This window comes from Ipomoea nil, unplaced genomic scaffold (genome assembly GCF_001879475.1).
Source record: "Ipomoea nil cultivar Tokyo-kokei standard unplaced genomic scaffold, Asagao_1.1 scaffold2510, whole genome shotgun sequence".
NCBI classification, from domain to species: Eukaryota; Viridiplantae; Streptophyta; class Magnoliopsida; order Solanales; family Convolvulaceae; genus Ipomoea; species Ipomoea nil.
Genome location: NW_017618938.1, coordinates 769,640 through 792,152, shown reverse-complemented (window position 1 = coordinate 792,152; position 22,513 = coordinate 769,640). Strand labels below are relative to the sequence as shown.

General features: G+C 37.9%; 2 protein-coding genes across 2 annotated transcripts; one reads left to right on the top strand and one right to left on the bottom strand.

Annotated features, from left to right (window-relative positions):
* The first annotated feature begins 3,980 nt into the window (after positions 1 to 3,980).
* On the top strand, positions 3,981 to 10,505 carry LOC109153559 (ABC transporter G family member 3-like). Its single transcript, XM_019301413.1, has 12 exons — positions 3,981 to 4,268; positions 4,590 to 5,174; positions 5,289 to 5,368; positions 5,998 to 6,284; positions 6,825 to 6,996; positions 7,623 to 7,736; positions 8,001 to 8,129; positions 8,848 to 9,039; positions 9,244 to 9,330; positions 9,552 to 9,824; positions 9,928 to 10,035; positions 10,151 to 10,505. Exons 2-12 carry the CDS (start codon positions 4,700 to 4,702, stop codon positions 10,406 to 10,408), a joined length of 2,175 nt encoding a protein of 724 aa, XP_019156958.1. The 5' UTR covers positions 3,981 to 4,268; positions 4,590 to 4,699; the 3' UTR covers positions 10,409 to 10,505.
* On the bottom strand, positions 10,433 to 12,325 carry LOC109153560 (UDP-glycosyltransferase 86A2-like). Its single transcript, XM_019301415.1, has 2 exons — positions 11,639 to 12,325; positions 10,433 to 11,396 (listed from the first exon to the last, which is right to left on the bottom strand). Exons 1-2 carry the CDS (start codon positions 12,165 to 12,167, stop codon positions 10,456 to 10,458), a joined length of 1,470 nt encoding a protein of 489 aa, XP_019156960.1. The 5' UTR covers positions 12,168 to 12,325; the 3' UTR covers positions 10,433 to 10,455.
* Positions 12,326 to 22,513: the final 10,188 nt, after the last annotated feature.

Here is a 22,513-nt window from a genome sequence, read left to right as displayed (position 1 = left end):
CTTTCTAGTGTTGTCTATGTGCATTTTTCTTGTAGTGGTGGATGTTCGTTCATCACGTTCATCTTCAATTCGTGTCTTCATCTCGAACTTGTACGCCTTAAGATCACTAAAGAGTTTATCCGTAGATAACGTTCTTAGATCTCTATGATCTTGTATCGTGGTTACTTTCATATCCCAATTGGAAGGTAGTCCGCGCAATACTTTGAGTGATATTTCCTTCTGAGAAATTATTTTGCCAAGATAATTTATTTCTCCAAGAATCTTGACCAATCGAGCTTCCATATCGGTAATACTTTCTTTAGAAAGCATTTTGAAATCTTCGAATTTCTTCATGGCGATGGTTAGCTTGTTATCCTTTTCTTGTTCAACGCCTTCACCGATGCTAATGAGAGTATCTCATATTTCTTTTGTTGTAGTGCACTTTCTAATCTTTGGGAATATGGTGTCATTGACCGCTTTGAACAAAATGTCCTTGGCAATGTTGTCCAAGTTATTTCGTCCTCTATCTTCCCTAGTTCACTCCATTTTTGGCTTTGGAATATATTGTGGAGCGTTCGGAGTTAGTGCAGCGGCAGTATTTACTTGCATAATTGAAATAGGACCTTCTGTGATAACTTGCCACATTTCATCATTTAAAGCAGATAAGTGCACCTGCATTCGAATTTTCCAATCATCAAATTTATCATGTGAGAAAAGTATATTTTGAGCAAGAACCATATCTCTCTTCATTTTGAAGTTTTGAGATCTGTTTAGCAGTCAAGATTTACTCAAATAGACAACCGCTCTGATACCACTTGTTGGTCCCGAAAGGGTGGCGAGAAGTCTAAAGGAGGGGGGGGGGGGTTGAATAGACTTCTCTAACTTTTCAACTTTTCTAAAACACACAACACTTTGGTAATTTCAACTCTAAGTAAGAAGCATTAACAACTAATCAACTTAGAGTGTGCACAGCGGAATAGTTAATGGTAAAGTGTTATTTTGATTGTGCGGTGCTCAAGGAGAGATTCTAAACATGCAGCACGTTAGAATGGCTTGATATGGTTTAAAGATGATGTACGCAAAGTTTGGTCTGCATGCAAACGTGGGAACTATCAAACCTAGACAGATAAAGATATGAGATAAATCGTTACGGGTTAGTTCACAGTTAAAGCATGCACAAAGTAAATTAGCAGTAAAGAAAGTAAAGAGAGAGAGATTTATAGTGGTAGGAGATGGTGTAATTCTCCTACTCCACTCTTCTCCTTTCACTCCAAGGAGGAAACTCACTATTCTTCGATCACCCAGATACAATAGTGAATTAGTGTCCACCGACACTTTCCCGAGTGCTACGCACAAAGCTACACTCCTCCAATGTTTTTCACAAGCTCCTCTTGTTACTCCGCCTTCCCTGAGTACTTCGCACCAAGCTGTACTCCTACACCACGAGAACTACGCATAAAGCTACGCTCTCACAGGGTTTTCACAAGCTCCTCTTGTTACTCTACCCTTTACAACGAGTGCTACGCACAAAGCTACACTCAACCAGGGTTTTTCACTCTCACTAGTTACTCCACCCTCTTTCTACATTTAGTAGAGATGTTTACAAAGAAATACAAAGATTTCGCTCTCAAACTTGAATTCTAACGTATATAGCTCAATATATCACTTGATATTTGATTGGATAATCTTCGTTGTTAATCCGTATTTTTTCTTGTGTTCAAGTCTGCTTGGACAATTTATAACCAATGAAAGCTATTTGCTCATTCATCAACTTTCGATTTCGATCGTCTATTTCAAATGTAGTTGATCAATAATGTTGTCAACTTGGTCTGTAACTCTAGATGATAGCCTTTCCGCCTTTGTCAGATAAATAATTCAATCATTGTTTGAATGCAGATCTGTCATAAAAGTCCATCGAAAATTGTAGCCCCTCCAAATTTGAATTTTTTTGGTGTGAATTCTTGACTTTTGTGGCTGTGTATAGTAGTTGAAAATAATATAAACCATTCATTTTAAGAAACAAATACGATCGATATATTTCTTTTTTTTTGATTCCAGTTAATGACCTAATATTATTGGCTCTTATTAAATTGGTAGAAACAACAAAAGTGGATAGAACAAGTGGACCATATTTTATTTGTAATTGTCAGATGGTTTTGACTTTGGGTCTTGATTTTTGCTAGCGGGGCCTTCTCATTATCAGGCATTATTTGTCTTACTGGAGGTTGACTGTGCAATCAGATGACATTCATGGCTCCATGTTTGAGCTTAATTTAGGCTTTAATGGTTTCTGTTAAACAGTTGAGCACCACTCAAGCAAAATAAGAAATATTGTAATTGCGAATTTTTCTTGTCAATCAAAAGAAGCTATAATCGTTCATTGGTTTTTCAACTCTATATTTTCATGAATGGCTGCATGCCTCTATAACTATGGAAGTAGGTGTGGGTGCATACATATATGTGTATATATGAGGATATGTAATAAGAGAAACAATAAATAAATGTTGTGAAATTTTGATAAATATTTCAAATTTTAAAGTGTATTACGCTCAATTATAAAATACATCCAATAATATATAAAAATGCACTTAGATTGTAGATATCACTAGTTGGTCCATTTTAAAGTTTGAAATATTTATCAAAAAACGATCATCATATTTTCCCTTTGTTTTAGAGTCGTTTATCATTATTATATATAATTATTATTCACCTATATGTGTTTATATGGTCATTAATATTGTCTATGATATTGTTTGTTTAGCACTTTAGTACAACCTATACTATAAACTTCCAGAGCTGCCACTACCCCTTAATCCTTTGTGTCAAAATGCAGGACCGTTTCCATATTTCCTAGAGGGTGCTCCCAAATCAACTTAGTCTAGTATCCAACTTAATCCAAATACACTAAAAAACTTAGGATATTCTTATCCAATGTAATACTAAGCTTGCTAAAAATTTAAAACAACAAGCTTTCAAGCTACATTGGATAAAAAATTAAAACTAAACAAAAATAAAAAAATTCACATCATCTTGAAAGAGCTCCTCTTTCAAGAATGAGGACAACCGTGACTTAGTTCTGATATCACTTGTTAGGATCAAACGTTTATCACTACGTCAAAAGCTATAACTCGTAACAAAGACGAACTTTATTTTTTTATATATACTATCACTACATTTTTGAGAGGTAGAGTGTTGAACTTGACCTTCATTGACATCTGTCCAACACTAAAGTTATCTGATTAGTTCAATTTATTTTTATTTTATTTGGTTGGTACTTGGTAGTATTAGCAATTTTTTATTTTTTATTTTGAAAAAAGAGAAAGAAAAAGGAAAAGAAAAAAAAGTATTGTGTTAATTACTGACCGTTATATCCCTATTGTGTTTGGTGTGTTATTAATTTGAGTAAGTGAGAATTCTCCGTTAAAAGTTTAACGAATTCAAATTGTGCGAAAAATGCAGAACCGGAAAAAGCGGGCCTAAATTTCCCGGGGAGTGAAGAGTGGAGACCCACCTCACCTCTCTTCAATCACTCTTTCTCAGCCTTGAAGCTGCAGCCTTCTTTCTCACTATTCTTTACCACTCTCTCTCTCTCTCTCTCTCTCTCTCTCTGCTTTCTTCTCACTTTTTTCCCATATTCAGATCCACTCTGCTCTCTTCTTCCTTCCTCTTCGTAACAAAGACGAACTTTATTTTTTTATATATACTATCACTACATTTTTGAGAGATAGAGTGTTGAACTTGACCTTCATTGACATCTGTCCAACACTAAAGTTATCTGATTAGTTCAATTTATTTTTATTTTATTTGGTTGGTACTTGGTAGTATTAGCAATTTTTTATTTTTTATTTTGAAAAAAGAGAAAGAAAAAGGAAAAGAAAAAAAAGTATTGTGTTAATTACTGACCGTTATATCCCTATTGTGTTTGGTGTGTTATTAATTTGAGTAAGTGAGAATTCTCCGTTAAAAGTTTAACGAATTCAAATTGTGCGAAAAATGCAGAACCGGAAAAAGCGGGCCTAAATTTCCCGGGGAGTGAAGAGTGGAGACCCACCTCACCTCTCTTCAATCACTCTTTCTCAGCCTTGAAGCTGCAGCCTTCTTTCTCACTATTCTTTACCACTCTCTCTCTCTCTCTCTCTCTCTCTGCTTTCTTCTCACTTTTTTCCCATATTCAGATCCACTCTGCTCTCTTCTTCCTTCCTCTTCGTGAAATCCTTGCAAATTTTCTCTCTGCATACCCGTTTGAGGGGCGTCTCTTACTGGAAGCTCGACTGCTCGGTGCTAATTTCGTATGTTTCCATTGCTGTTTGTTATGTTTCTCACGGTTGAGTTTGTTTCGTTTTTGTTGTTTTGTTAGCTCTTTTTTTTTTTTTTTTTTTTTTTTTTTTGGTGTGCATGAGGTATTCTGCTCTCTGGGTTTATGTGTTTAGCTAAATGGAAACGTAAAGTTTCAATGCTTTGCTTAATTTAACTTCTCAGAACTGCAGATAGCCATTTGTTGAGTTCGATTCTCGAGATTTTTCTCTATGAAATGTTGTTTGTTGTTGCATTACGTTGTTCAGTTTGGCTTTTCGTTGGTTGGTAGTTGATTTAAGTTGAATGTTGTGCAGAATTTAAGTTGGTGCTGCTTTGTTAGGGGTTGAAAGGAATTTATATAGTGTGATCTGCACTGAGGTTTGTTTGGAGTAGTGAGGACAAGATCACATAATCTTGTTGAAAGATGGAGGAAATACAGTCTCAATCGGATCAATATAGGTCTTCATCATCTTCAGCATGTAGTCCTGTAAACAGGGTGCCATCAAGTAATTTCTTTTACTTAAGAAAGCCTGGCTCTCTTAGGCAACCGATTTCGTTTGAAGACTCACCTCTATGGGATGACACTGATGTTGAAGTCAAAGTGGATGATGGGGTTGACTCTATCAATGCTGCAACCACTCCAGCCTCCCCATCGCTTTCGAAACTTTATAGTGGGTCATTGCCATCCCCTCATTTGGCAGAGGGGCCGCCGCTAGTGAAACTTAAGATCGCTGGTGCTTCACTTGCTTGGAAAGACTTGACGGTTACTATAAAGGGGAAGAGGAAATATTCTGATAAGGTGATCAAGAGTTCAAACGGTTATGCGTTGCCTGGAACAATGACTGTCATCATGGGCCCTGCCAAGTCAGGAAAATCAACACTTTTGAAAGCCCTAGCAGGTTTTTTGTTGCATTCAAGTGACTGGAAATATCCTAAGAGCATTTGGTTTTCCTTGCATTCTAGATATCCATCCCTGACAAATGATACTGAATTTTTTTTTTCATCTACGTTAGGTAGGTTGCCAGATTCCGCGAGAATGTATGGTGAGGTGCTTGTAAATGGTGCAAAATCGCGTATTCCATATGGGTCCTATGTAAGTTCTATGTTCTGATGCTTATTAGTCGACTCTATTTATGGTATTTACCAAAACTTCTGCATGTTGTTGTTAACTATGGTTATGATTGAAATGTATCTACCTGGATTCTGGGACTTTGCACTGGTGTGGTTCCAGAGCGTCTACAATGCATCAGATGCTGTTGCAGATAGTTCCTTGATCAAAATTTGTATTGGGAATCCATGTATAACCCATGCAAAATTGAGATGTTAACCCTTCTTTTTTAACTGAATTGAGAATGCTCCTTCATAATAAAAGAATTTACCTTTAACTTTCGCTTTCAGTCATTTGCATGATATCAACTATACACTGTTTTGAGTTGAGGTCTCCTAACCATAATCAGGGGGGTCAAATCCTCTTTTCCAATGTATCCACTAAAAAAATCAATTTTTTTGGTGGAAGCTCTGGTTTAGTAGGTTTGTTGCCCAGTGACCTTTTAAAATGGCAATTTGTCTAATGATGAATGATTCTGATAATAATTCTACTAGATTTATTCAATGATGAATAACACTTTCCGTGTTTTGCATTTTTTTATGCATGTAAGTGAATTAGTGGAAATAGCTATAATTTCTTTCTTAGCTTGTCCTGAAAACCTTTTTCATTAACAGGGATTTGTTGAGACAGAAACAACTCTTATAGGATCTTTGACAGTTCGTGAGTTCCTCTACTACTCAGCATTGCTTCAACTTCCCGGTTTCTTTTGTCAGAAAAAGGATGTGGTGGAGGATGTTATCCTTGCTATGTCACTGGGAGATTATGGTAATAAACTAATTGGTGGTCACTGTTACATGAAGGGCCTTCCAAGGGGTGAGAGAAGGCGCATTAGCATTGCCAGGGAACTTGTGATGAGACCACATGTTCTATTCATAGATGAGCCCCTTTATCAACTTGACAGGTTCAATTCTCATTCCACTTGATTTTGCAGGGACTTGTTTAGTGATCATTATATTTTCCTTGTCTATTAATTTCTACAATTGGAAAATTATCTTTCTTAATTCATAGTCTAGTTGAATGAAGTAGTGAAAACATAGAATGCATTGTGTTTGAAGTGTATGTACCGTAAAAAATTATCTGAAGTGTTGTTTACTATCTCATATCTTTATATCGTCCAGTTTCTTGAATAAATGAAAGTATGATTTGACTTTAAAAAGTATACTTCATCACCTTTGCCATTGTTGTATTGCTTGAAGAAAATAAAAAGCCGAAGATATTACTGTCAAATTACATTCAAAGTTAGTAATACTGGATAGCATATGTAATTGATAAATTTGTAATATAGAGGACTATAAGACTCCTTTTTCACTTGAAGATTCGAGACTTCATTTAATACATTGAGTGCAATAACAACCTACTTCATCAAATAGTAGTTTGTAAGACTGGTTCCCAGTTGACTGATTCCATGCAAGTTTAATGATGCTAATCTGTTGCTATGTAGTGTTTCTGCACTCCTGATGATGGTTACTCTGAAGAAGCTTGCAAGCACTGGATGCACCTTAATTTTCACCTTAAACCAGAGCAGTACGGAAGTATTTGGCCTCTTTGATCGAATATGCCTCCTTTCAAATGGAAACACACTGTTCTTTGGAGAAACATTGGCTTGCTTGCAGGTAATAGATCTAGAAATGACCACCTTGATTTTGTAAATCTTGAGTCTCTCTAAGATCTTTTTGTTAACACGAGCAAATGAAATAGATGCAATAATACCCGTTGTGATATGATAGACTAATTCATGTATCTAACGTGGCAGTAAGAATGCCGGAAAAGAATATTTTTTATTACTTCATTTATGCAGCCCCTTGTTTTTAAAATTTGTTACACAGTTGTAGTTTTACCAATATAGTATGTAGTTCAACAGGGTATGTTTTTTCTGTTTATCCAGATTGATAAAACATGGAACTCTAGAACATAACATTAAAGACATGGAGGGGCAAGAAGGGAATGATAATTGCCTCATAATCCCTTACCTAGCTCCTAAAATAGGAAAAGAAAAAAAGTCATGTCCTTCCATCAGATTAAGAAAAAAAGGGAAAATCTTTCAGCCCATGCAATTTCAGAATTGCCAATATAAATGTTTCATTGGTGTTGAACCATTCTTGGGAGAAATCTCCACCATTGGTGAATATTGAGTCCTTTTCTTTCTTGAAAACTTGGTACATTTGTATATACTGTATACATGACAGTGGTTAGAGCCTAACACACCTTTTATTAATTTATTCATTTTTGATCTGTGAAGCACTTCTCTAATGCTGGATTTCCTTGCCCAATCATGCAAAGTCCCTCTGATCACTTTCTGCGTGCAATAAACACAGATTTTGACAGGATTATTGCAATGTGCAAAAATTGGCAGGTACTGGTTTCAAATATATTTACATCAGGAAGCACTGTTTTTTCTTTGGAAGGGGGATAAAATTATGAGATACTGTTTTCTCAGTTTACTATCATTGTTTCTGAATAAGAATTTTCTGATATTGTAGTTTATGTTTTAAATAAAAGCAAGATGTATTGTATTTGGGGGACCTTGTGTGATGCTCTAGGGTTTATGCTTAGACTTATTAGATTTTTGCAGCTTCTTATAATTTTGTTTGAATATGTGAATAAATCATTTGGATAGGATGACCACGGAGAATTATCAGCAGTGAACATGGACACTGCTGTTGCAATACGTACCCTTGAAGCAACATATAAATCGTCAGCTGATGCTGCTGCTGTTGAAAGTATGATAGTGAAGCTCACTGAGAAGGTATTTTTGTTATCATCATTAATGTCTGCTTTTATTTTATTTTTATCACTATTGACTATAGGATATTATTTGTTCAATTACTTTCTACAATATGTATTTGGTCTATACTGATCTGCAATGTTGCTCATTATAGCATTCTACTAGCCTGTGGTCCATTTATACTTAAGCTGGCCAACTATATATCCACACTTCTATATCCTTATTTGGTTGAATGTCTAAATTCTGAAGGCCTATTTGTTTGCTTTAGTTGGGGGTGGTGGGTTGGTGGTTGAATGTCTAAATTCTGAAGGCCTATTTGTTTGCTTTAGTTGGGGGTGGTGGGTTGGAGGAACCTCTTTCAATTTTGAATACCAACTGTGCTTCTTTTACGATTTTGTGGGTGAAATTAGAAGTAGAACACATCAGTAGTTTTGAATACCAACTGTGCTTCTTTTATGATTTTGTGGTTGAAATTAGAAGTAGAACACATCAGTAGTCCTATCTACTAATTGAGTTGTTTTACTAAAGATGTACTGCTCCATATGAAAACCTTTTAAGTTATGCTTGAGTTTCAGTTTCAGTTTCTTGAATTTTGCTTTAAAGTTTGATTCCATCAGTTTCTGGAGACTGTCTTCAAACATTCTGTGCGGTTTTTAGTTTTAGCATTACCCGAGCAGTTTTTGTTACTTGATAACTGCTTTAATATACTTCCTGATCCCTTTTTTTGCCATTGTTACAGGAAGGTCCGTATCTCAAAAGCAAGGGTAAGGCGAGCAGTGCAACACGAATTGCAGTATTAACGTGGAGATCTCTATTGATCATGTCAAGAGAGTGGAAATATTACTGGCTTAGGCTGATACTCTATATGCTTCTTGCTCTCTGTATTGGAACTGTTTTCTCTGGGCAGGGACATTCCTTGTCTTCCGTTGTGGTAAGTATCTAAATGAAACAAGAAATTTGACCCATTTATCTGTGTTTTTTAATTCTATAGTTCATTTGTCATATATTCATCTCTATTAGTTGTATGTTCATTTTGCAATTGATCTGTGGGTGTATATGTGTTAACATGATTGATATCTCTAATTTTCATTCACACGTTCATGATGCCATTCTCCCTCGTAAATTGTCATTGCAGACAAGAGTTGCAGCAATATTTGTATTCATATCATTCGCCTCTCTTCTAAGCATAGCTGGAGTACCTTGCCAGATGAAAGAAATTAAGGTAATGTCTGGCGTGAGGGTTGGTCCCTCGTAGAGCTATAACTTCTTCATAGTATTTTTACAAGCTTTAACTACGTAGGGCAAGAAAAATGTCTGGAAAATATCAATTTCTACACGATACGATTTTGTATTGATGAATTTTTCAAAACAAATTCAGTCAGCTCAAGGAAGCTGTGTAGTACTCGTTAGGCATACCTGACTTGATTAAGGGATAATGTGCAGATATATGCCTGTGAAGTATCGAATCAGCATTCTGGGGCTTTAGTTTTCCTGCTCGGGCAACTTATCGCTAGCATTCCATTCCTGTTTCTCATATCCATTTCGTCAAGTCTAATCTTTTATTTCCTCGTTGGGCTGCGGGATGAGTTCAACTTGTTGATGTACTTTGTGCTGAACTTCTTCATGTGCCTCTTAGTAAATGAAGGAATGGTTTTGGTTTTTGCTTCGATCTGGAAAGATATCTTCTGGAGCACAATAACATTCGTGTCAGTCCATGTGAGTCCTGCTTTTGTTTCTTCTCCTCTATCAGGAAAACTTTTATCTTTCTATTTTGTCGTTAATTTTGCTCATCCATTAACCAACATTGTTGCTCTTTCAGGTGGTGATGATGCTTTCTGCTGGCTATTATAGAATCCGAAGTGATTTGCCAGTTCCTGTGTGGATGTATCCCGTGTCCTATATAGCATTTCATACCTACTCTCTGCAGGCAAGTTGTGGATATCGATAAACTACTCTTTCAACTTTTAAGTTCAGACTTGAGAGTTTTTCATGGCTAAATAAAAAACCGAGAACACCATCTCCTGATATAATGTATGTTTCAGGGACTCCTGGAGAATGAGTACATAGGAAGCTCGTTTGCAGTTGGGCAGGTGAGAACCTTATCTGGCTATCAGGCTCTTAGAAATGTGTACGACATATCTGATGACAGTAACGCGAAATGGGAAAATTTACTCGTGTTGTTTATCATGGCTGTGGCATACCGCATTCTCGTGTTTATATTGCTAGAGTTTTGTGTCAGGAAAAACATCGCTGTACATAGACTTTGCCCCTGTAACCAAGATACAGACAAGAATCCTTAGCTAATGCTACTACATACCATATATCCATGGAACCTGGAAAAAAAACCTTAATTCCTGTGAATTTCTATAAATGAAGTTTGTTTCTTTTTCTGTTGAATGGCGGTGTTTACATCCTTGATGAACTTATCCATGTTTTTCTGTGAAGATCCGTTTGGACTTAGGGCTGCTTCCATTGTCTTCTTCACTTGCTTCACTGCATTTCTTAGCTCATCGCTTGTTTTCCCGCCCATTAACCGTTTGATTTTGTCTGAGATTTCGAGTTTGGAGACTGGTTTCCTGTCGCAAAGGTTAAGCCCGAATTTCCAGTCGTGGACGATGAGTTTCCGGTTGGTGAATTGGTCTGTGAGGAGAGGAAAACACAGCATTGGGACTTCACACCACATGCTCTCCATACTCGAGTTCCATCCGCAATGAGACAGGAATCCCCCAATGGCGGGGTGGGCCAGGACTTGCTTCTGATTGCACCATGGGATGATCATCGAGCGGTCGGAAACCTCTGCCCGGAGATCTCCCGGCAGCGGGTCGGAGTCGTCGGAGCTCACAATGTCCGGCCGGAGGGCCCAGAGAAAGTTAACTTTGCTGAGGGACAGTCCGTGGGCGATTTCCAGGAGAACGTGTTTGGAGAGATGGGCGTAGCTGCCAAAAGTGACGTACAAAACGGAGCGGTGGGGTTTCTTGTCGAGCCAGTGGGTGCAGTCGGACTCCGACCAGAGGCTCGTCGCCACCGCGCTCTGGGCGAACACCGGCGGGAAGATGGGGCCCACCGTGAAAAACGACGTCTTTTCTTGTAGAGCCGCCACGGTTTCATGCTCGAGCTCCTGGACGGTGTTACACAGCACGAAATCTGCGTTTCTTGCGTCTTGGAACGACTTGTAAATTATCTGGTGGCATACCGTCTCCGTTTCCGTTTCTTGAATGTACGACATCAAATCCTTCACATCAATTGATCGCACTCCGGGCACGTACTCGATCGCGTCCTCACGCACATCTGATCATATTACAAACGCAAGCATTTTCAAGATTCACATATTTCTGGCCAACCCGATAAGCTCAAACCAAGAAGATAGACTCATAACCCGCTTTTGTTAGGAGTTAAACTTATAACATTGTTATCAAGTTAACCATCTTGGTTCAAACTTCAAACCAAGAATACAGACTCACAGCAGCTCCGGTTGGGACTCAACACGTACGAATAAAATTGAGAAAAGAAAAAGTGAGATTCCGACGTACCAATGCAGCCAAAGTGGCCGTTGAGGCGCAAGAGATGGAGGTGATAATAAAGGGTAAAAACCAAAGCGGGTTCCGTCCAGAAAGAAATATACAGAAGCTTATATTTCTTGGCCAGTTTTCCGGGGAAGACGAAGAAAGTATCGGCGATCAAGCAGTTAACGGGAGGACCGCCGGAATTTGCAGACGACGTCAAGATTTTCTTGAGAGCCTCCTCGACGTGCGCGGAATAGATATGCAGGAGCGAGGCCATGAACTGGTCGTGGTTCACCGCCCTATCCCACTCCGGCGGGAGGCCGTCGGAGATGGTGACGTAGCGGATGTCGAGGCCGGGCTTGCGGATGCCGGAGAAGATGTCGTCGTCCCGGGGGTTGCTCTTGGTGAGGTGGTAGTGCACGGAATGGGTGTTGATGAAGGTGACGGTGAAGCCTTTCTCCGCCAGGCGGCAGGCGAGGTGGACGGAGGGGATGATGTGGCCTTGTAACGGATAAGATATCAAGATTGCATGCGGCTTTTGGCCGGAATCCGCCATAGCTTTCGATTATTATTAACAGATGAGAGAATTTGACTTGGTTTTTACTAGGGAACTTAACGCAACAAGTATATATGCACAAAATGATGGACTTTCCCTTTGCTTTCGGAGATGGTTGTACGTGTTTGGATTCCATACTCGAGACCTGCATATCCCATAATTATATTAAATTCCGCCTAATTTTTAAGTAAATTTACTTTCAAATAAATAAAAATAAATTTATAATGATGCTACATATTTATTGAGTTAATACCCAAAATCGTCCTCGACTATAGTGGTTTTTCTCAATTTCGTCCTAAACGACTTTGATGACCTAATATCGTCCCAAACTTTTGTGTTTCGCTCAATTTAGTCTCAGACTTTTGTGTTTTTGCTCAATTTAGTCCCTCATTTGTTAGTATGTCCATTTGGTGTTAAATAAATAGACAATTCAGTAATTTTAATATTGGCATCTCTTTACTCATAGACATGTGAACTGCGAAATCCTTTTTTTTTTACGAATTACTCCTAAAACTGCGAATATAAAATTTGATTTGCAGGTCCGGGAGTAATTCTGGGTGTAATTCGTACAAGAAAGAGAAATTTCGCACTTCACAAGTTGAAAGTAAAGAGAGATCAATATTGACATTACTGAATTGTCCATTTATTTAACACCAATTTGACGGAATAACAAATGGAGGACTAAATTGAGCAAAACACAAAAGTCTGGGACGATATTAGGTCACCAAAGTCGTTTAGGACGAAATTGAGAAAAACCACTATAGTCGAGGACGATTTTGGGTATTAACTCATTTTAATTATATTATATGCTCAACATTAGTTAATCGACTTTCCAGTAACAACAATGCCAAATATGAAGAATATAATTAAGGGTGTGTTTGGTTCGCACAAGGGAATCGGAATTAGAATGAGAATCAAATATTTGGTAATAGTAATAGGTTTTGGTAGAAGTATTTTGTATGTTTGGTATTGGCTAGGGTGAAAGTGAAATGATTACCAATATTGATTATGTATGACCCTATAATGGGAATAAATGTTTTAAAAATACAAAAATAACAAATTAAGACAATTATTGATCCTAATATAATAACATCCAAAGCATCAATATGAACAAAAAAATCAAAACAAAAATCTAAAAGCACTAATCCAAACTTAAAAATCAGATTATCAATAAGATGGAATGATACCATTTTTTAATTAGGAAATAAAGTTTTTAATTGAAGTGGTAATCAAATTCCATCCTCAAAAAAAATTTCATAATTGTGTTTTAAAAAGTTGTCTACCAAACAATAACTATGATTTTGATTCTCTTTCCTGGTGTGTAAATCCATGAACCAAACACACCCTAACAGGGCGTTTGGTTGGAGGGGGGGGGGGGAATTATGTGGGAAAGGAATTGCAATTATATTGGAGTTGAATTACTGGGAATAAAGTGGTAATTTAAATTCCAGTGTTTGGTTGACAGGAATAGAATTACTGGGAATTTCAATTCCAATGTTTGGTATACATGAGAATTGAAAGGGAATAAGTAGTATAAAGTCCAAAATGCCCATTGTTGTTGTTAAAAGGAAAGATCAGACATTCATTTTAGGTTAAAAAAGAGAAGGGTAGTTTTGTCTCATCAGTATTTTTTTTCTTCCTAAAATTTCAGGAATTAAAATACGAGGGGGGACATGGGATTTTAATTCCATGAAAATGGGGGAATTGCAATTCCCTCCAACCAAACTATGAAATTTAATGGCCTTTGGAATTAAGTGGAAATTAAGTGGGAAGGGAATTTAAAGTCCCTCCAATCAAACGCCCTGTTAATTTATTTGCATTGTTTCTCTGATATATCAATTTATATTCTTGGTGCGATTTAAATTTATTCCTACAAAAAAAAAAATCATGGAACTATATCACAAACACATTTTACCCTGCCAAGAAGAGTTATTTTGGGTAGGCCATGGAAACTCAAAGTCATTATTTTGAACGCATGTATTGGTAAACTCACTTGCAATCCGATCACATCGGAGCCAGTTGATTTTGTAACAATCCAAAATTTCATTTTATAAATCCAGTGTTAAAAAATTTCAAAGTAGTTTTTCACTCCATTAAAATTTTTTTTTACAAGCAATCGGTGTTTGAATAAAATAATTTTGTTCCATTTTAAAGTTAATTCGACACCAAAGAAATGAATTTCATTCGAAAATTCTAAAGTTTTCGGGTACTTTGCGTACCAAGATTTAAATCGAGAATTTTACCTGTGACACCCCAAAAATCCACATTCAATCCATAGATTAATTGAGTAATTAATCCTATTTTATTCGAAGCATTAATTCCTAAAATCCTGATTTTTAATACTCAAGGACTAGTATTTGACTAGTCAACCTTAAAGTTGTGTTGTACCTTGAGCTTTAGGGGAGTTCCCTTGTTCCTTACACTTTCTAAGGGTTAGTAAGGGTATTCTTGACTTTTCACCAAGAGTTAGTATTGTAACCTAACCTAGAAGACTTCTTCATTTCATTCTTACAATTCTTAGAAATTAGCTCTACCTTCTCTCTAGAAAAGAAGTGTAGCTTATTCTCCAAGCCAAGTTGAGACCCTTGTCAAGATTCCAAGATTTGCTTCCAAGATTCAACCTTTCACCTATTTGGGCATCTAGGAGGTGGGTTTGGAAAGTAAGCCTTGTGGGAAGCTTGTTGTGGTGTAAAGTGAAGTCCTTTGGTCTACAAGAGGTAACCCATGCTCTACAAAACCTATTTTGCATACCTATATGTGATTTCTTGGATTCTACTTGTGCTTTGCTATGAAATGTGAGAGTTTATGCATTTGTCTTGTGATATTGCATATCTAGAGCTTGTGTTTAGGGTTCCTTTGTGCCATTGCTTGACATTTTCCATGATTCAAGTCATTTTGTTGTTGGCTGAGATTTGGTATGTTTTGGACTTGAATTTGTGTTTGGAGAAGAAAATCCCTGAAGGGATTATTTTGCACAGGTATATGTACCCGCGGGCGGAACCACGGGTGGGAGCCTACCCGTGGGTCCACCCGCGGGGAACACAATGGTGTTGAGATGGGATTTGTTTCCCGTGATCCGTTTGACTCGGTATTTGGTCTTTTGGCTTCCCGTTGTTCTTTTGTGGAACTATTTGAGCGTCTTCTTGATGTTTCGTATGTCTAGAACTATATGGTAGGTATCCATGTAGGACTTTGGTGTCTCGAATCGTGCTAAGTGTTCAATATTGTGTTTCGTTGGACCAAGAGGTGTCTTGTGTGTTCCTCGGAACTATCTTGAGTTTCCCCGTTGATAAGCATGCTAGTTTGTTGTCTTAATGCTAGCGTGTGTGTTGTTTGTACCTTCCGTTTGGTTGATGATAACTTGTGTTATTCATCGTTGATGTTGTTGGGCTGTGACCCGTTCCTTGATTGAGTATGTTTCATACCTTCGTTGTGATCCGTTGTTTGACTCTTGTTGAGTTGTGGTGCGTGTGTGGCTTTACATGGATTACACAATTAGTGGTATGGGACACTAGTCACCAAGGTATTGCAGCGGTCCTCGTGGTGGCCGTGACGTGATTATGGAGTTGTGGCCTTTGTGTAAGGTTCACGTTTTTGGGGGATAACATGTGGGGGATAACATGTGTTATCCCGGCATGTGTTGCCGTGTACGGTACCTTGTGTACTATGAATTGGTGGTCTCGTTGGTGGGGGACGACGGTCCCGGGGGAATAAGGTTGGACTAAGAAGTACAGGGGTCCTGGAGGTAATGGTTGGAAGAAAATATAAGGTTGGGGGTAGCCATAAGGTTGGAACAGGGCATAAGGAAGGCATATCAACTCGTGATGGGTGATGTTGTGAGGGCTTGTAAAGCCGGCGTTGTGTGTTCTTCTCTCGTGACGTGTGTAGTCACGGAGGCATGTGTTACTTTGGCATGTGTTGCCATTGGGTGAGTCTTTATCCTTCGCGTTGTGGTTAGCCTTTGTGGTTTGGGATGTGTTCCCGTGTTATCTTTGAGAGTGATGAGTCTTGTGTTGACTGTTGATCTTGGTTTTGACTTATATATATGTATTCCGTTTCGAAAATGGTTTTACACCTTATATCTATCTATATATGACATTTCACATGTATTGGTGGGTTACCAGCATTTATCGCTGACCGGGCGTCGTCCCAATGTTTATCTTTGTATCTTTCAGGTGATGTTTAGACAAGCGCGATGTCTAGTGCCTGGTAGCTTAGTACCCTCATCCTTGTTTTGTGGTCTGTGCGCCAATGTAGTTTAGACTGATGTTTTTGGGATAGATGTATACACTTGCAGATTGTTTGCCGTAGCGTTTACCGTGTTTGGTAGACGTGGCGTGACACCCCGTTCGGATTTCTTTTATCCAGTTCTCGTTTTTATCTTCCGCTGTGCTAGTTTTGTTGTTTAATCTGCATGTGTTAAGGCTTTTATATAGGTCTTGTTTGGGGGGTGTTACATTACCCGAGTGAGACAAGGAGAATTAAAAAGGGAATTTTGAACAAGTGTTCATCCATTTAGCTTTTGGGAAAATTCACTTTCCACCCTAAAGTAATAAAGAAATATCATTTTTAGTCTATGGTTCATGATACATGGTGGACCACAAGACATCCAAAAATCCCTTATAAAGTCATTTTTTAGCTTGGGGAAATTACTCCTTTGCCCTCAACCAATCATTGTGTATCATCCTAGGGTTTTGAACCCTATATAAACCCTTCATTCCATCACATTTTCCTGATCTCATTTCTTTGCCTCTTCCTCACATTTTGTCTGCCAACATCAAAGGAGAGAAACATCAACCTAGTAAGCTTGTTCATCCTCCATCCTAGCATCTTTTCTCTTCTAGTTTTCTTTGGTCTTTAAGATTATATGCTAAGGATAGAAGGTGTGTTGGAAAGTGTAGGTGGTGAAGGAGGCTCAAGCCAGGCCAAGAGAAAGAAGAGATCCAAGCAAGAAGACTAGACTACAAGAGGTATAACCCCATGGATTCCTATTTAGATTTGGCTCTATGAAGCCTAGTTTTGAGTAGAAAGGAGTAGAAACTATGAGCTTTTGATGTGTTTATGCTTAGAAATGCTTTGGTATGTGAGATTGTTTTGGACATGTTTGAAGAAGTTTTTGCAGGAGAAATGCTATCTGGTGCACAACACAGTGTGCACCAGACCAGAGTGGCAGCCCTAGCCGCGACCCATCAGAAGGGTGCCACCACGGGACTAGGGCACGACCCTAGAAGAGTTCCGTCGCCTAGTCCCGGCTTCTTAACGGGGCTCTAGGGGCGGACCATGAAGAGTCCCGCCCCAGGTCCCTGAGTTTTGTACTGATGAGATTTTTGTGCAGTGGCCGAGCCCTTGTGGCTCAGCTACGTGTTATTTCGGACCGAGTGTTACGGGCCCTTGTGGCTTGGCTCTTCGGGATCGTCTTGGCGCACGTTTTGGCTTTGATTCGTTGAATTTGGATTAAAAACAAGTATGTTAAGAAGGATTTTGTGAAGAAATGTTACACAGTGCATATTTTGCTAAACTCTCTGTGTTTGAGAAATTGTTGATTTTATGATCAAATAATGATTTTATTGAGTAAAGAAGCATGATCCTTTGAGAATAGGATTTATTATGAAAGCATGATTAAATTGTATTATTTGATCAATGAGAATAAAAGCATACTTGTTGAGTGAAATGTATAGAAATTTCTATTTTGCAAACCGAGCATGTTGATATATTTTTTTAATACTTCATGTTAGTGTATACATGATTTAGAAGCACGTTATAGAGTATTTTGACATTTCACATGATGCATATTTCGAAAATGCATACGGGACCAACGTGAGTCCAAGAATACTTTCAAAAACCATAAGCATGTGGTATATCATTCTTTGATGCATTGAGAAGTAATAGAATTGTTGCATGCATGAGATTGATGCATGAGAGATATATTTATGTATTATCTATATCGGTGAGGTTTTGGAGGATACCGTTTGGACTATGTTACTCTCGGGAGATTATTATGGACATTGCGGTCCCAGTATATGTAACGCGGTGTATTCCCACGTTACGAGGTTGGAAACTTCCCGCCGGGCTTGGAATCCTGGTTAGGGGGTGTGTACACTAATAGTTTGATACCTAATTCCATAGAGTTTGAACCACGAGAGTGGTTCCGTAGACGGTAGGAGATATTGGGTCGGAATTATGCCGTTCCCGATGGGGTAATTCACACATCTGTGAAACCCTAAGCTGTTTACGAGTATAAGAAAAAGAAAGAGAGTCAACAGAGACTCGAGAAAGAGAGTCAACAGAGACTCAAGAGAGAGAGTCAATATAGAGTCGATAGAAAGAAAGAGTCTCAAGAGAGACTCGAGAAAGTAACAAAGGAACCTCCACAGAAAGTACCCTAATTTATATAAATGAGTGTGATTATATTATTGTACATAGATTGCATAAGAACATGGATATTTAAATGCACTATATTGCATTTGAGCATGAGTATAAGGTTGCACTAGATTGCATAAGATTATGATTATATTGTTGCACGAGATTGCATATGAGTATGCGTATAATATTGTACATAGATTGCATAAGAACATGGAGATTTAAATGCATTAGATTGCATTTGAGCATGAGTATAAGGTTGCACTAGATTGCATAAGAGTATGATTATATTGTTGCACGAGATTTCATATGAGTATGAGTATAATGCTGCACTAGATTGCATAAGAGTATGATTATATTGTTGCACGAGATTGCATATGGGTATGAGTCTAATGTTGCACGAGATTGCATATGAGCATGAGTATAAGGTTGCACTAGATTGCATAAGAGTATGATTATATTGTTGCACGAGATTGCATATGTGTATGAGTATATTGTTGCACTTGATTGCATAAGAAGCATGATCACAATGCTATACATGTTTGCATACGAATAGAGCTTCGTAAAAGATTGCTATATGAGAAGTTTAACTTGGGATAGTCCATTGAGCATGATTATTGTGATGTAGTAGCAGTTCTACTTAATAAGTTATGTGATAAAAGCGTGGAAGCATGTGAATACCTGAGTTATATAGTCTTTTAGCATGATTCTATCTGTAAGCATGAATTGCTTGATTATTTGAGAAGTCTATATGTTGATGAATCTACGTGATCAGTCTTATACATATATAAGCATGCCAGCTGTTATTATAGGGTGCAAGCATCTAGAAAGAATACGACAATCTAAAGATGATTTGAGATTAGCTTATTGATATAAAGATATCAAATGTTTTCCAAGTATATGCTATAATGCTTTACAGGGTTGAGTGTGGTTATACTTAGCTTCGTGCTAACGGGTGTTTTTCCTGTTTGTCTATGTGTTGCTTGCAAAACCCCTTTCGGGTGGGCCCAACAGTGAGAAGAGATCGAGTTAGATTAGTCTCTTAGTTTGAGCTGTCTAAACTCTAGTTTTTATTGATGATGATGTTATGAATTTAGAATTTATGACTTCATGGTGATGGATTGTTGTAGACTGTTTTGGGGTGACGTATTTCCCCCTTACATTTCCAGTTATTACTTTTAGTTCCCAGACTTAATCGTAATTGTAGTTTTACCCCTTTTGCCTGTGCGATCACCCAAGAGTGGTGGTTGTGGCGGTGACACTCCCACTTCTTATCATCTAGATTTTCGCTGCTTAGTTATGTTAATGACTGTTTAGAGATGTAATTAAGAGTTAGAAAAGTGGGGTGTTACAGATTTGCTATTTTGATTTACAAGAAATTCGTAACTATTACAAGTTACTCATAGCTTATCAACTTAAACTAAAAAATCAAGAGACAACTTCCAAGTTTCAAGGAAGTCGAACTCAAAACCTTATGATGATTATCAAGTTGACTATCCCACCAACCTAGCTAGGGTTGTCTTAGTTGTTGCGCTACTTTGATAATGTGACATCTTGCCATGTCTGTTTCCTCATGAGATGCCATACCGGAGAGAATTTTTTTTTTATTGGCTAGTTTGACAATGTGTCTTTTTGTCATGTTTCTTCCCTTATTAGGAGACTAGTTTTTTTACGCTCATTGCGCGATTGGGATAATGTCCAATGTTTTTTCTTAAATAAGTATTTTAAAGTATATCAAAGAAAGATTATATTAGAATTGTTCATGCACATAGATAATTGAATGTTGAATTTGCGTATTTAAATTGGTAATTCTAAGTTTACAAATGCGAGATAATATAGTCAAGATTGATTATAATTGTCAATAAAATAATTGTATGGGTACGGTTGAAACCAAATACTGGACATAAGAGAGAGCAAATAAAAATTAAAGCATAAAATATTAAGTATATACTAATATTGTTTGAGGAGATTCCGGCGGTAGGATTTGTGGTTAGAGTTCTATTAAGACTTTAATATTAAAATTAGATTAATGTTGTAGTTATAATTCTATCTTAGACTTTAATATTAGAATTAGACTAACGGTGAATTAACGGTACTTAATGGAAAATTTAACGGATCGGATAATCATATAATTAAGGATAAATTAGAAAAATCTCAAGGAAAAATAAATATCTGAACAATCTGAACTATTCATTTGATTTAATAATTTGACGGTCATTTTTTCTACCCAATGTTTATAATTAAATAAATATTTGAAAGTATATAAATGCAAGTTTATATATGAGAAGTTCAACATAAGTAATTTAATGTCTAATTTGTTTATTTAAATATAAAATTCATAGTATATGAATACAATGTAATATAGGAGATTCATTATAATTGTTACTAAACTTTTTTTTAAATAGTAACCAAGTATTTTTGTTGCAAAGAGTTCTAATATATTTAATGAATGCACATATATACAAGATCAATGAATGAATCAACTGTACCAGTCCTTTAGGTGTTTTACTCAGTGTTCATTTTTTTTTTTTTGAAAGTAAACTGCTGTATATATTAATCAATCAAAGCCGAAATAAAGGAGGGAGGGTTATCCTCCCACAACATCGAGTTTGCCTGCGCAGAGGCTGTCTGTGCTAACGAATGTGCTAAAATATTTAAAGAGCGAGGAATATAAATAATAGTGCAGGAAATTAAAAAAGACATCAAATCCCGACATGCTGAAACAGCTAAACCATCATAAGTGCGATCCTCCGTCGCTGAATTGCCAAGTGCGTGACATAAATTCGAACAATCCAACCGTAATTCCACGTCCGTGACTCCACGATCTCTGAGCCAGGACAGTGCCTCCCTACACGCATACGCCTCCGCCATAAAAGGTCCATGACAAAGTGGCAAGGGGCCATTTTTGGCTGCCAAAAAATTTCCATTTGCATCCTGGAGCAAGACACCGTACGCCCCCTGCTGTGTTGTGGCCGAGAAGGCTGCATCAAAGAAGCAAAGCAGCCGCGACCCGGACTGCCTAGCGTCGGCACCTTCCTGCCGTGAGTCGGACTGCCCGGCGGTGGCAGTAGCAACGCAAGGCTGCTGCTATCTCTCCCTTCGGTTCGTGGTCGAGTTCCAAGCCGCCAACGTAGCCATTGCTCGTTCATACACAAGCCGTGGTCTACCCACCTTATACTCCCACACCGCCATATCCCGTTGCATCCAAATATTGTACATAATGGCCACCATGCAAGCAAATTGTTTCGCATCAACATTTTGGAGCAGTAATTCAAGCCACACACCAAAGTCATCATTCACCGTACTCTGCACAACAAATCCCGAAATATTCCACACACTTTTAGAAAATTCACATTGTACCAAAGAGTGTAAAACATTTTCAGAGTTTAGAGCACACAAAGGGCATGCTAATGGGATATCTACCCTCCTATTATATAGGTTCATGGTGGTGGGTAACACTCCTCTCACAGCTCTCCACAAGAAAACTTTCCACTTCGGGGGTACTTTGAGGTTCCAAATTTTATTCCAAGATGTGAACCCATTTTGGGGTTCGTCTATGGTTCCCATTAAATTACGATAGGCAGCTTTTACCGTATAAACCCCTTTGGGGTCCCCATGCCAATACCACATATCATCATAGGCTGGGCTAATTGGAATAGCCAAAATCTGCTCCACCTCCCCCGCCGAAAATAGTTCATTAAGCAACGGTGTGTCCCAGGTAGCTGATGCTGGATCAATTAATCCTGAAACTTTAACTTCCCCAAGATGAGCAGGCTTATCTGATAATATTCTTGGCTCAGATCCTCGCATCAACCACGGATGTCCCCAAACTAAAGTTGAGTCTCCATTTCCAATTCTTCGTCTAACATTTCGATTAATGAGTCCCTGGGCATCCATTATACTTCTCCATGGAAAACTTGGGTTATTTCCCACTGAGGCATTCAAAAAATCTGTATTCGGGTAATATCTTGCCTTAAAAATTCTTG

Excerpts from the sequence above, each read along its gene's own strand:
- LOC109153560 (XM_019301415.1), bottom strand. The coding sequence starts at position 12,167 with ATGGCGGATTCCGGCCAAAAGCCGCATGCAATCTTGATATCTTATCCG. Across the intron at positions 11,397-11,638 it reads CGGCCACTTTGGCTGCATTG|ATGTGCGTGAGGACGCGATC; the intron begins GTACGTCGGAAT and ends TAATATGATCAG.
- LOC109153559 (XM_019301413.1), top strand. The coding sequence starts at position 4,700 with ATGGAGGAAATACAGTCTCAATCGGATCAATATAGGTCTTCATCATCT. Across the intron at positions 8,130-8,847 it reads TAGTGAAGCTCACTGAGAAG|GAAGGTCCGTATCTCAAAAG; the intron begins GTATTTTTGTTA and ends CCATTGTTACAG. Across the intron at positions 9,040-9,243 it reads ATTCCTTGTCTTCCGTTGTG|ACAAGAGTTGCAGCAATATT; the intron begins GTAAGTATCTAA and ends TTGTCATTGCAG.